The sequence below is a fragment of the Lipotes vexillifer genome, unplaced genomic scaffold (genome assembly GCF_000442215.2).
Source record: "Lipotes vexillifer unplaced genomic scaffold, Lipotes_vexillifer_v1.1 scaffold259, whole genome shotgun sequence".
NCBI classification, from domain to species: domain Eukaryota; kingdom Metazoa; phylum Chordata; class Mammalia; order Artiodactyla; family Lipotidae; genus Lipotes; species Lipotes vexillifer.
Genome location: NW_006797031.1, coordinates 1243844 through 1257808, shown reverse-complemented (window position 1 = coordinate 1257808; position 13965 = coordinate 1243844). Strand labels below are relative to the sequence as shown.

The 13965-nt window shown below is 37.1% G+C and overlaps 1 protein-coding gene across 1 annotated transcript in view; it reads right to left on the bottom strand.

Annotated features, from left to right (window-relative positions):
* LOC103069433 (alsin) overlaps nucleotides 1-11240 on the bottom strand; it is a gene marked incomplete at its 3' end in the record, with an annotated part of 51433 nt that extends 40193 nt beyond the window's left edge. The window contains exons 1-5 of the mRNA XM_007469189.1: nucleotides 11221-11240; nucleotides 9820-9974; nucleotides 6100-7037; nucleotides 2866-3223; nucleotides 293-461 (exon numbers count right to left, since the gene is read on the bottom strand). Of these exons, the coding sequence (XP_007469251.1) occupies nucleotides 293-461; nucleotides 2866-3223; nucleotides 6100-7037; nucleotides 9820-9974; nucleotides 11221-11240 (1640 nt within the window). The remainder of the gene's footprint in view (nucleotides 1-292; nucleotides 462-2865; nucleotides 3224-6099; nucleotides 7038-9819; nucleotides 9975-11220) is intronic.
* Nucleotides 11241-13965: the final 2725 nt, after the last annotated feature.

The window sequence follows — 13965 nt, the reverse complement described above, 5'->3', positions numbered from 1 at the left end:
CTTATCCCAAACGCCCCTTTCTGTATTCTAAGATGAATATACATCAAAGAAGAGATGGAAAGATATACCATAGATACTTAAGTCCTTTATTGCTGGAAACAAATTCAAGACTAAGACTGATTGGGGGTGGGAGGTATTTGTTTTGTTTTTTATCAGAGTTAATGGTGTATAATAATCTAGAGCTAGAAGAAACCAGATTTCCTCTATGAGGAAACGGAGATCTGGAGACCTTCACAGGAGAGAGGTTATTTGTTTAAGCTAATTTCTGACAGTAAACACTGGCAGCACTCACCTAGGCAGAACATCACCATGACCCAGCTGTCCTTCCTTCCCTTTACCCCAGGTCCACACCTCTGTTCTCAGAGAAGGCAGGAGCGCATCCGCTTCTCCACTGTATGTAGGGGTCAGAACCACTGTCCGCGTTTTCACCCTTGCAGCTTTTCTCAAGAGCCTGGGGGAGACTGAAAACAAACCAGAGATATCATGAGGGAGTAGATGGGTGAGATAAAATGTACCACTTTAATGAACTGTTGATTTTCAAAGAAATATACTAACATGGTATTTGTGAAGCATATTCTACAGGTCCTCTGCAAAACTGGGGATTAAGTAGTCAAATGAGTTTGGTAAACACTGCCTACTGCATTCTTTCCTCCCCCCTACCTGCCCCGTAGAGATTCACACACACGCATTAGCATGCTAAAGGTGCTGAAAAGTCCTGCAATTGAAAGCCCTGTTTAAATCTGTTTAACCCTGCCCCACTTCCAAACATTTAGCCACAAAATCCTTTTCTGTATAACATTTGTTATACAGAATGTCTACGTGACATCCCACGGAACTGGTATTCTAAAGAATAAGCTTAACAAAATACTACACTAAGGCTAACAAATATTTTTCCCATTTCAAAGCAGAGTTAAAAGTTAAGCCTTTCCAAATTAAGGTCTAAGGTCAAGCATACTATAAATATTGTAACAAAAGATTTATTTTAGACACAAAACTTAAAAGTTTCTACAGTGAGGAAATGGTTATGAATGGGAAGTACTAAAAAGATTTTGTATTTTGCTGCCTACTTTAAATTATTTTATAGAGAACTTAATATTTAAAAAAAAGAATGCTGACATCTTTTAGAGTGTTCAGAATTATAACAAAGGCGTACAACACTATTTAAGTCTTGTACACCAATCTGGTGACAGGATATGTTTTGAAGAAAATCATCAAATGTCACTAGGTATAGACTTAAGTCACTTGGTCATTAAGTTGTGGGCCACAAAGAAAGTGATCATCCCTGGCTAAGATCACAATCTTTTCTGGTGAGTATATCATCCACTTGTACATGCAAAGACTCAAATACACCTACTTGAGGTTTCCTCAAAGATGTATTCTAGATCATTTTAAAATAGAGAAAAAGAGTACATGGAAAATTTTTTCTAAAGATACTTTAAGTTCACTAAGTAAAATTTAACCTAAGGAAATAAGTCTGTTAGTAGAATTGCATATTTCACATGGTCTAATGGCATGAGAAAAATCAATATCCCACATCTGTGGTTCAAGGAGATCTCAAATATTATATTTATACTGAAAATGCTAAAGGACATTTCAGAATAAGAACATTTTGGCCCAAGATTATCCTTCAGACTTAGCAGAATTCATGGGATACACACACACACACACACACACACACACACACACAAATCAGGACTAGGGTTTTATTTGCACAGATGAATCTAGGGGCAATGAGAATCAGGAGGCAGGATAGCAAAAGTGCTCAGTGGCACCAAAGAGAGCAATTAAGTAGAACAAGGGTAGGGAATAGGGACATAGCAGAAAAGGTAAGTTTTAGTCTAGTCTAGTATTCCTAACTTCCTAACCACTGGTTTATACCATTTTGTGCAAAGCTCTAAACTATAGCCCATGGGTCAAATATAGTCCACTGCCTGTTTTTGTAAATAAAGATTTATTGGAATATAGCTCATTTATTTATGTATTGTCTATGACTGCTTTTAAGCAAAGTCAAGTAGTTGTAACAGAGACTGTATGGCCTACAAATCACAAAATATTTCTCTTTAGCTCTTTATAGAGAAAGTTTGCCAGGAACTCCCTGGCGGTTCAGTAGTTAGGACTCCGTGCTTTCACTGCCAAGGGCACAGGTTCAATCGCTGGTCAGGGCCAAAAAAAAAAAAAACAACTTTGCCAACCCCTGGTTGATCTAATCCAATACTTCTTGAACTTTGATGTGCATGTTAATCACCTTGGGATCTTGTTAGAATGTATATTGACTCACTAAGTTTGGTATATGCAGCCTGAAATCCTGCATTTCTAACAAACTCCCAGATGCTGCTGATGTTGCTGGTCTGCAGGCCACCTTGAGAAGCAAAAGTCTAGATGACTGAGACTCCTGAACTGAGTGAGAAATGCAGAAGAAACAACTGTGCAATATTCTCAATATTCTAAGAAGTTAATCGCTAATGGCTTCAGAAAATGAAGCTTTCTCTTATTGAAGCTTAAAATCATCCTCACTTTCAGGGCGTAAGTACATTAACTCCTCATTTACCCAATGATCACATCTGCAACTTCATCGATCTGGAGTCCAGGCCCACCCAGGAAATAAGGAAGCTACTGCTACATTCCAGAACAATCAAATAAGACTCAAAACAAGGTTCATAAGCAGAAGCAGGTATTATGAAAAAGTGAGGGTCTAAAGTTATTTCTAAAGCAGAGAAACATGTAGCTTTTAAAAAGCTACTTAATTAAATAAATTTTGACATCTGAATATGTTAGGAAAGCGAATTTATTATAACATAGCATGTGATGTCAGGAGCATCTTGGATTCACCAAAAGTCAACTCACAAAAGCTGGTTGTTTCCTTACCTTGTGACAACAATCCAGGGAGAGAGAGTCTTCGGCTGCCTCCCTCTGATTCTTCTTCTCTGATATCCACAAGACTTGAACTCTTTTTTCCTTGCATTGACTCCTGTTTAACCTGTTCTTCTCTGCTATCTTTCAGACCTTCTGGGCCTATGGGACTACTGCCTGCCTGAGCTCCAGGTTCACAAGGGGCTGTACTATAGAAGTTCATAACTTTCTTAAGAGACAAGGTCCCAGCTTCATATGTAGCAGCCACTCTCACACCAACAGCAGATGCACAAGAGACCACTAGGCTGTTCAGGGCTGAAGTGCTTGTGGTTGCTGGGCTGTGAAGATTAGGAATCGCTTCTGCTACAAGAGGCTAAAATATACACACGTAAAAAAGTATATAAAAATACAATCCCATATACAACAAGCAATCAATAAAAAGAAAGTGTAACATCTATCACTATTTGCAAATACAAGAATCTAAAACAAGAGGTCTCTTCATCTCCAACCTAAAGGTATCCCTTCTTGATCACAGATTTAACACATTAGATGGAAATGAGTACTTAAAATACAGTTCCTTATCAAAAGTACTTCCTTTTGTTTGAGTGGTGTTTTATCATGGTATTTAAAAATAGGTCCCAGCTGCTTTTATAAAATAAAAGGGGTGGGGAGGTATGGAAAACATCGCCTTCAATATGAGGTAATAGCCCTGGATAGAAGGTTGAAAAAATGCAAGTTTTATTATTGATCACTACTAGGAAAAATTACACAGATTTTTACTAAGAAATCATGAGAAAAATTACATTTTAAGAAGAAAAGGCTTTTCCTAAAATGTTTTATGAACACAAATTTATATATGGCATACACAGGCAGAAAAATAAGTTACACCTCTAAACCATCCGCCCCCAAACTATGTTTTGAAATTTCTGTCCTTCTACTGTCTCATCAAGAGTTATTTTCCATGACCCAGGGGCAAGGTAAACTGAAAGATTACCTTTGCTCTCACTACCATCGAGCAATGTGGTAGGTTAATCATTAAACATTTGGATCCAAGGTTCTTAGTGTAATTCACAGCTGTATTAGAAAACCAACTAAGGTTTTCTGATATCTTAGTGAAAAATCAGTTAAAACTTACTCTGAGCTGTCAAGCACCACTGTTTACTAAAAAAGAAAGTCACTAGATATACCTACTAACACACGAAAAAGCTTTTGGCTCATGAGCATAGGTCACAATGAAAATTTTGTTTCCTGTGCTACCCAAAGATCCCAAGGGGTGGGAGGGTGTGTGTGTGTATCTTAATTTGTCCTGAATTGCAAACCAAACCAAAAATATTTTTTAACACTGGTTTCTGATTTCTCTTAAAGGAAATAATTCCTGTTCCCTGCACAGTGCCTGACATGTAGTAGGCACTCAATACATTCTGTTCAATTAAATACTAAATTCAACAAAATGTGAGTCTTTAATTAAAATATCCAACAAAATAAACAAATATACCATATTAAAAAAGATAAATACAAAGCCTATTACTTCCTTGATGACACAGTTCTCATGATAACTTGTTCAGAAAAACTGGTGTCACTATTTCCACCATCTATTTACAAAAGCTCATAACAGAAGCAGTGATGGTATTTAGGGGTGACTAATTTAGAGAGTTCTTACCATTAGGTGGAGGAAAGTCAAAAGAACTCTACCTTATATATATATTGTTCTAACTGGCTCCTCTACTTAATTAAATTTAACAATTCATAAAATAAGTAAATAAATAAAACAAAAACACATGCCCAGCAATTTTGATGGAAGACATAATTTCAGGGGTTCCAATCAACCAACAGCAAAATGCAATAATGAAATATATGCTTCATTGCCAAATACTTTGGTTTATTTCACAAACGTGAGATATTCTTTCAATTACATCTGGCCAGAAGAAAAATACTTGTCCTAAGCCACATAAATTCCTAATAGTTAGCTGTATTATTGAGACACTATTTACAAAGATGGAATTACACTTAAACACACACTGCCAAAACTAGCATAGGTAACAAAAACTTTAAATGTTTAACCAAACAGGTCCAAAGGAAAGTGCAATTTCAATAATGATAATCTATTATTCAAATAAACAGTATACAATAAACTTTTAACTACAACTTTAATAAATCAGAGAAATGACTTTTGGAAAGTCAAAATCTAACTTTTTTATAAGCATGTACAAGTCCTGTTCAATTATTACTTTTGCTTTGTTTAGATTTTTCTTTCTCCAAACAGCTTCTTAATAAAAAATTTTTTTAAAAAATCAAACATATAAGGTTCGGTGAGTAGACTGTGAAATAAAAACTGTTTCTAAAAACACCTCTAAGCCACGTTCCCATTCTGAACCAGTAAACAACAGTGATGAAGAATCCAGAGGCTATGTGGTTTCAAAAACCTGAAAGCAACGCCACAAGGCAGCTCTTTTATGATTAGTTTTTTTGGTTTTTTTTTTGAGTCTTAACCACTAGACCACCAAGGAAGTCCCTAGGATTATAAGTTTCTGTTTAGATTTGTTTTCTTAGAGTTTTGGAAAAGCAAAAGCAAAAGGCTTCCACTAAGAGTAAAAAAACAAGTATCCTTTAGAACAATTTGTTTTAAGTAGGGTGACAGCTTACTACATGCCCCTGGTAAATAGCTTTTCTCCACTTACTACAAGTTTTCAAAGTGAAAGTAGTTTAAACGAGATGAAGAGAATATAAAACCCTCCGCCCAGTGACGCCCAGTGAGGACCACTGGTATAACTGAAAAGAATTCGAACAGTATGTAATGCCAGTCAGTTTCAAGTCTGCCTATAAGCAAGGGATCCGCCACACAGCAACCTTCTCTGATAAAGAAGTAAAGGATTTTTCTCAATAGTATCTGAAGAGTGCTACAAATACAGATAAGAGAATTCTTTGTGAATATATAGTCATGTTAGATTAAACTCTTCAGGGGCCCACCTTAACCATGGGGTAAAAAGTACTTGGGAAAAAAAATGGCATTTTTCTACTTACAAAAGAATCCCAGAATAACATCTTTCAATATCATAAATAAAGGGCCAGAATTTGAACATGAAGAGTAATTTTGAATTAATCCAGGGTTTTCCTTATCTAGGCTTGCATGATAAGACAGATTAATAGTCAAACTCAAAAAATAAAAAATGGTACCAACCCTTAGGTATTTTAAAGTTTCTCAAGAAAACTCATATGGTTCAACTTTATATTACAAAATTTAGCAGGTACCTGAGATGGCACTGGCTTTTCACCATTCTCTGAGTTCTCTCTTACTGAATGATCTGACAGTTTCTGCACATATTCATTTACTGCCTGAGTGTCAGGGTACGATGGTATACTTCTTGCAGAAGAAATTTCAGGTGTTCCCATGACATCTTGTGGGAAGGAAATGGTCTCAACACTTGTGGTCTGAACATTTCCAACATTCAGTTCGGTAGCAGCAGGCAGCTCATTTTGTACGAAGGTGTTCTCAAACACTTCTCCCTTGCCATCAAGGGTTTCAGTGGAGGGGCTGATGGCAGTGCTGGCCTGGTTTTCTGACTGGGATTCTGATAGTGTCACGCCTAATGGACAGCAATGGCTGTCTGATATAATCACATGGTCTTCTTTGTCAGTCATTGTGATTAACAGCTGGCTGCACTGGTTACATCTTTCTGGCACTGGCTTCAGATCCTGGGAAGGGAGGCACTGCACCAGGGCTAAGCTGTGGAACGCACCACAGGCAACTTGTAGCACTACTCGCCCAGCAAGATGTTCCACCTTTTGTGGCTTTGTCACTGGGAAGGTAGTGGTAATGAGACCCAACTGACAACCGGTACCCCATGCCCAAATCTCTCTGCTTAGGGACAATGCCAGAGTGTGCTCCTCGCCACATGCCAGCTGCAAGACCCTGACCGCTAACAAAGGACTGGTCTCGGAATCAGAAATGCTGACAGGATTTGGTTCCGGAACATACTGCTGGTTAGCTACCGCACACTGACCAGCAGAGTTCTCCCCCCACATGTACACTACGCCACTTTCTGTCACTGCTCCGTTGTGGAAACTCCCTGTTGCCACAGTAACGACATACTGCCCAACCAGCACCTCTTCTAGAATGGGGCTACTCGGACAAATCTCTGCTGGTTCACTTCTCCAGGGGAGAGTCCCAAAGCTGTAGACCTCACCATCTGAAGGTTTGGAAAAAAAAAAGGGAGGGAGTTAGTGAATTAACTAGAAATTTTATCAGCTAACTTTTAGTCCCCTCTAGGTGTAACAAAATAGAATTTTTTTTCCTTTTTTTAATTTTCAAAAGCACAGTTGTAGAAATCTGGTTGAAGCAGATAGCATTCCACACTTATGAATCTTTTAACAAACATTCTGAAATATAGTGACAATTTCTACAAATTAAAGGAGACTACTTCAGATGAAGGGTACTGCTCCTCTCCTTCAGCCTTATCCTACAAACTCCTAGCATCGATCCGTTACTAATGGCTATCATTGCAGGCTATTACAGAAGCAAGATTCCAAGAGTTCAAAGACAAAATAATGATCATGACATGATCAGATAAAATAAGCAGAAGATAAAACAGACACATTCGCTAATATCTACAACATTCACTGCTACTGAATAAGTCAGAGCAGCAAAAAATTATGCAATGATTTAAAAATATTAGAGATTCACTTTGGCCAAAACTATGAAATTAGCTTTATACCTCCAGATTGGACTGAGGGCACCAATGTTAACATGATGTTGTGTACCATACTATGTATAATTTTTAAATGTTATTTATAATATATATTGTGTACTAGATAGCCTTCCTGAGGTGTCATTTGTTTAAAAAGCAAATCACAACAAAACAAAGAAAAAAACAAATGAAGCCATGACTGGCTAGCTTTAGAATTAAAAGGGAAGGAACCAGTGAGTTGGGTACATGAATGATGATAACCTATTTGTGTTCACGTGTGCTACCAAGTCATAGTTTTACTGCAGGTATTGGGAAAATTTGCGGGTATGTGCAAATGATTTATGCTAGCTAAAAAACTCAAATGGAACAAAGACTTGGCCATGGGTTTTGAAAAATATTAAACAAAGCCCACCATCCTTTCTTTCCTGTGTGACCAGAGGGTCACCCATTTTTTTAAAATTAATGAAAATAGGTACTATTTTTCCTCCAGCAGCAACTGAGTTGCTGATGAAAAAAAGGCATACTTTAACTTTGGCCTATTACACATGGCAGATACATTTATATACTCAAACTCACTACAACATCTATGTAAGGAAAAACACAATAGTGGCTAGAGGGAAGATCAGCTTTTATTAGGGAATTTCTAATTTGGATAGAGTACTGAGAAAATAAGCTCACTGGTTAAGATCTTTTAAACTTTTCTTCCCAAGTGACATAACACACTTGCAACAGTTCACCAACACTTTCAATTGGTATTATATTCCATTAGAATAACAGTCTCTCCAGAGCAAATTGCAGAGAAGTGAATATTTAGACATCATTTTTTTAACCTGGAATACCTCAAAAATAGTGAGTCAATGAGGTGTCCTCATTGAATTATGAGCTAATGGTCAAATTGAATAGAGACAAAGCTTGAAAATTTCTAGTATTCAATCAGTACCATTTCCTCACTTAGAAAAGTACCCGAGATCTTTGTGCCACTTCAAGCTACACATTTGTGTGAGCTGAGATTTTTTGTTACTTTGACACTTAAACCAGAACACTGCTTAAACATGAACATAGGTTGTTTACATTTTTTTAAAGTTTTCCCTCATTTTTCCCAGGCTTTTAGGTTTGATTCTATATGTTTAAAGATATGCTCATGAAGGATTCCTAAATATCTTACTGAGGGGCTAATAAAACGACAGTAACAGAATTCTATTTATATATGTTTGAGAACTATAGATTTTGAAGCCCACAGGTACTGGATATAGTTCACATTTGAAAAATAAGACTTTCTCTAAATTCTGGCCTAATACAATAATAATAATAGTATTATGTATTATTATAATAAAGGTGACATAATAATAAAGAAATTAGAAAGAAATCCATGTTTGCCCCAAAAAACCACCATGGTCAGATTTAAGCTTTGTTTCCTAGAATCTGTCTTCCCTTAGTTCCTACAAGGAAAATACCAAAGCATTGTTAAATACTTAATACTTACAGAGTAGAAATTTATAAATTAGTAAGAGCTGATGGCAGTCCTGACCCAAATCAAATTTGCCATGACTTAGTTGGTAAAGTGCCATCAAAATTAAAGGCAGCTCTCTATATAAATTATAGCCTATGTTTCTGACATAGATTTGTAGATTTTATTATATGTTCTTATGAGCTGCTATTTATGCCTGAGAAAAATGGTACTGAGACAGTACAGCCAATAGATTTAAAAAGCAAATTTTGAAATTAGACTCTCTGGGTTCCCATCCTAACTCTGACCCTTTTAATAGTCGTGTGTGCTTGGGAAAACAATTTAACCTCCCTGACCTTCAGCTTCCTCACCTGTGAAGTGGGGATAATAACAGCAGCTACCTCATAAGGTAGTTGTGAGGACTCAATGAGATAATACATATAAAGTGCTTAGTGCAGTGCCTGGCACATATAATTGTTTAATAAACATTAGCTATTATTAGCATTATTATTCTGATACATTTAATGAAAAAAGGTATAGCAAAAGGGTCTCTGAATACATAATCTTTTAAAAAATCTAATTTTTCATGTACTTATCACTACTAAAATTTTTAAACTGTAATTCTCCCTTTTATTCTAGTTATGGTACATCTTAAATATAAGAACTCATCTGATTTCTGATAAAGGGAGTAAGAACATATTTTGAAAACAAAAAAAGCATAAGTTCCAGCAAAGTTCACTCAGAATCCCTCGTACCCAGTAACTCTCAGCTGCTTCTATACGCTCCGACACTGGTCAGAGTCTCAGTTAGTGTTGGCTAAGCCGTTCTTTTCAGTACCTTCAGTCAGAAGAACTCCATGTTTCACTCCAAGGGCCGCATGAAGAACAGTCTTTCCTCCCCAGCCTGGCAATCTCTCTGGTGTTACAGAACGGGAGCCTGCCTGCCACACATGGACCAGGCCTCTTTCTTTGGATCCTTCAGCTTCTGTTGAGCTACAAACATCAAGAAAAATAGCTTAAAATAGCTTGTTCCTCCAGTTCAGAACTGTATCTTTTGTCCTTCATACTGTCATGAGATTTATACCTTTTACCAGTACATGGGTGACTGAGTCAGATAGGTCGGCACCTATTTTATGGCATGGTTATGACACAGGAGCAGAGGTAAAATTACTATTTATATAAATGATTTGAGGATAAACCCACAAATTACTTATCTCTATCTAAGAAGCAAACAAAACCTGGGCTATTTTTTGAAGTTTTCTGATTTAAAATTTCAAGATTCTTACTTCTCAGTACATTAACTCCTTGTTTAGATGTTAAAGTTATAACATGTCCCAAGTTGGAGTCTTATTTTAAATTTTTAGTTTTTAATTTGGTATTTAAAAAAAAAGTATTTGATGAGAAAGACAGAAGGAATAGGGATCCATATTTCCCTTTATACCAAGTTTAAGCTCTATAATTCTTATTTAAATTTTTAAGAACTAAATTTATAACAGGTACCAGTAAAATCCTTCATGCTTTACTCACGTTCTAGCCAAAGAACTCTATCCATCTGATAACCCTAGTTCAAAGAACATAAAACACACAGCTGTATAACAATGACCGTATCCCAACTGCCTCCCTTTCCAAGAAAAGGACACATTAACATACTCTGGGTTTCCCTTTATATAATATTTTCCTTTGTGTCGCCATTGATGGGGCATTTATTTTCATATTCTTTTTTTCTAGAACAGTGATGCCAATATTTTAATGAGGCACAGAAACTTTTTTTGGTTTTCTTTATTTTATAATACCTAGGATTTTCTCTACTTTTGTTAAATAATATTCCTCTGAACTGTAATTAGGCATAACCATGTTTTTATGAAAGGAAAGCCACAAACCTAACCCTCCTTTCAAAATATCATTCATGGCGCCGAGTTCTCTAAGGATAGAATTACAATTAATAAGGCTACTTTTGAAAACTTGAAATTATGTGTGACAAAAGAAATGGCCTCAAAGCTTTAAAATGGTGAAGACATTTTGTGCCTCTTATAAGCATAAGAAAGGAGCTAGCAACAAAGTGTACCACTAACAAGCTTTATTGTAATTATCTTTCTCTCTTTACCAATCAACACAAATGTCACTATTCCTAATTAATAGCCATCAACAAGAAAATTAAACTGAAGAGAAGCTACATATAAGTGGAACTGTCTGTTGTGTTTTCCTAGAAGGGTAGGGGAAAAGGAAAAAATGGTTTTACCTTTTCTTCTTTGAGTCCATGGGTCAGTGGGAGCACTCCATCACCAAATCATTCCCTCCTTGCAAAAGGTATATAAAACCCTAAACGGCAAAACACAGGTAAACACAAAGAACAGTGAAAGAGCAGTTTGCTATTTTATGTCAGATTTTAAAAAAAGAAGAAAAAAGGCAGCTCTCCAACAAGTGCACATTCACTGGGCAATAATAAATATACAGCAAAACTATTTAAACTATTTCATATTCTGCCTGCCAAAGTCGAATCTCTAGACTGAGCCTGCCCACTGAGCTTATAAAAATGCCTGTTGATCGTCAAATGTAATGTCAAAGTGAGAAAAGACTACCCACAACCTAGCTATACTTTGTCAAGCAACAGATTTTTTTCATTTGTTTTTTATTATAAATAAGTTCAATCTGAAAACTCAATGTGTTAAGTATTCATTACACACAAATTAAGGCTACTTTTTAAATGCTGCTGGGACATATGAACACTTAAATACCAATTAAGTAAACAAGAATTTCTTGGGGCTTCCCTGGTGGCGTAGTGGTTCAGAATCTGCCTGCCAATGCAGGGGACACGGGTTCAAGCCCTGGTCCCGGAAGATCCCACATGCCACAGAGCAACTAAGCCCACAACTACTGAGCCTGTGCTCTAGAGCCCATGAGCCACAACTATTGAAGCTCATGTGCCTAGAGCCTGTGCTCCGCAACAAGGGATGCCACAGTAACGGGAAGCCTGTGCACCACAATGAAGAGGAATCCCCTCTCACGGCAACTAGAGAAAGCCCGCGTGCAGAAGCGAAGATCCAACGCAGCCAAAAATAAATAAATAAAATAAATAAATTAAAATTAAAAAAAAGAATTTCTGCAATCTCTCCAGTAATGTATCAGATTCAGACAGTTTTAATTTCGTTTTCCAGTAATGCACACACACAGAATTCCATCATTAAAACAAAGTTTTCCATGTATTTGAACTAGCAGTGTTTTCCCCAAATCAACCTCAATTCAAAACCATAATCCAAAGGGCTGGAAGAAAGAAGTTCGAATTTAAAATATCAATTTTTTAAATCTACCATTTAATAGAAAAGAGCTATATGAAAATAACAGTACAAATACCATGACCTATCATTTCAGAAACTCAGTGTTTAATAAAGTAAGAGCTAGAAATACTGACAGGCAGACAGAAACGCTCAATGCATTTCAACTAAGAAATTCTCATTTTTAAGGGCACCAAAACTCATGAAAATAAGAGCAACGGGGTTTTAGATGTGTGAATGATAAAAATACTGGGGCCAAATTCATTATTTTTGTGCAAAAGGGTATGGCATCGTCACTGTGCTTTGAAAAGAGCCCACACCGGCAGGAGTGATGTAAGACCATCTGTTTACTCCAGGTTGCCTGTGAATTCTTACAGTTTCCCATCTGTATATCTGGAGGAAATTACTCTCTACCTAATGCTTATTTTAGAAAGATTTTGACTCATTCAAAGTTGGATGAAGGGTACACGTAAATGAAAGATATATCTGAACAGATTTAATAAATGTTATTCATTTAATAAATATGATTACTAAGTGATACTATGCTTTGTGTGTGATAGTAATTAACTTTTAGTAAAATGTACAGTTCACAGCATACAGAAAAGTTCTGAGGCCAGGTCTAACCTATGCTCATCTATGAGAGATCAGGGAGTAACTGGTCCCTTGATAAAAGTTAAACAATGCCCAGGGGGAAACCAGAGAACTGCTCTGGGAGGGTGTGGGACTGCACAAGCACACTTCATGCAACTGATTCACTGTTTGTAAACCAAATTGTGTCCTACTGCCTGTCAATCAAAACTGTTGAGAATCGGTAAAATGAATAAAGCAGCTGACCTTTCTTCTCTTTTGGTGTCATATTCTTGAATACAGTGTTTTCTTAAAGTGGATTACTCCTTATGCCACATGATTTCTAACCAACATTCATTTTTTCAAATCCAAATGGAATTAAAACTCTACAAACTGTCTTGCAACTTTGTTACTTACTATATACTGTAGGAAGGATAATGATTCCCAAGATACCCATGTCCTAATGCCCAGAACCTGTGAATATGTTAGGCTACATGGCAAAGGGGAAGTAAAGCTGCTAATCAGCTTGTTTTAAGTTGGGGAGATTATCCTAGTTATCCAGATGGTCTCAGCATAATCACAGAGTCCTTAAAAGTGGAAGAGACAACAAGCCTCTTAGATAGCCACATCCACCACAGGGCAGACAGCAGAAGCAAGAACTACAATCCTGCAGCCTGTGGAACAAAAACCACATTCACAGAAAGACAGACAAGATGAAAAGGCAGAGGGCTAGGTACCAGATGAAGGAACAAGATAAAACCCCAGAAAAACAACTAAATGAAGTGGAGATAGGCAACCTTCCAGAAAAAGAATTCAGAATAATGATGGTGAAGATGATCCAGGACCCCGGAAAAAGAATGGAGGCAAAGATCAAGAAGATGCAAGAAGGGGGCTTCTCCAGTGGCACAATGGTTGAGAGTCCACCTACCGATGCAAGGGACGCGGGATCGTGCCCCGGTCCGGGAAGATCCCACATGCCACGGAGCGATTAGGCCCGTGAGCCATGGCTGCTGAGCCTGCGCATCTGGAGCCTGTGCTCCACAACGGGAGAGGCCACAACAGTGAGAGGCCCGCGTACAGCAAAAAAAAAAAAAGAAGAAGATGCAAGAAATGTTTAACAAAGACCTAGAAGAATTAAAGAACAA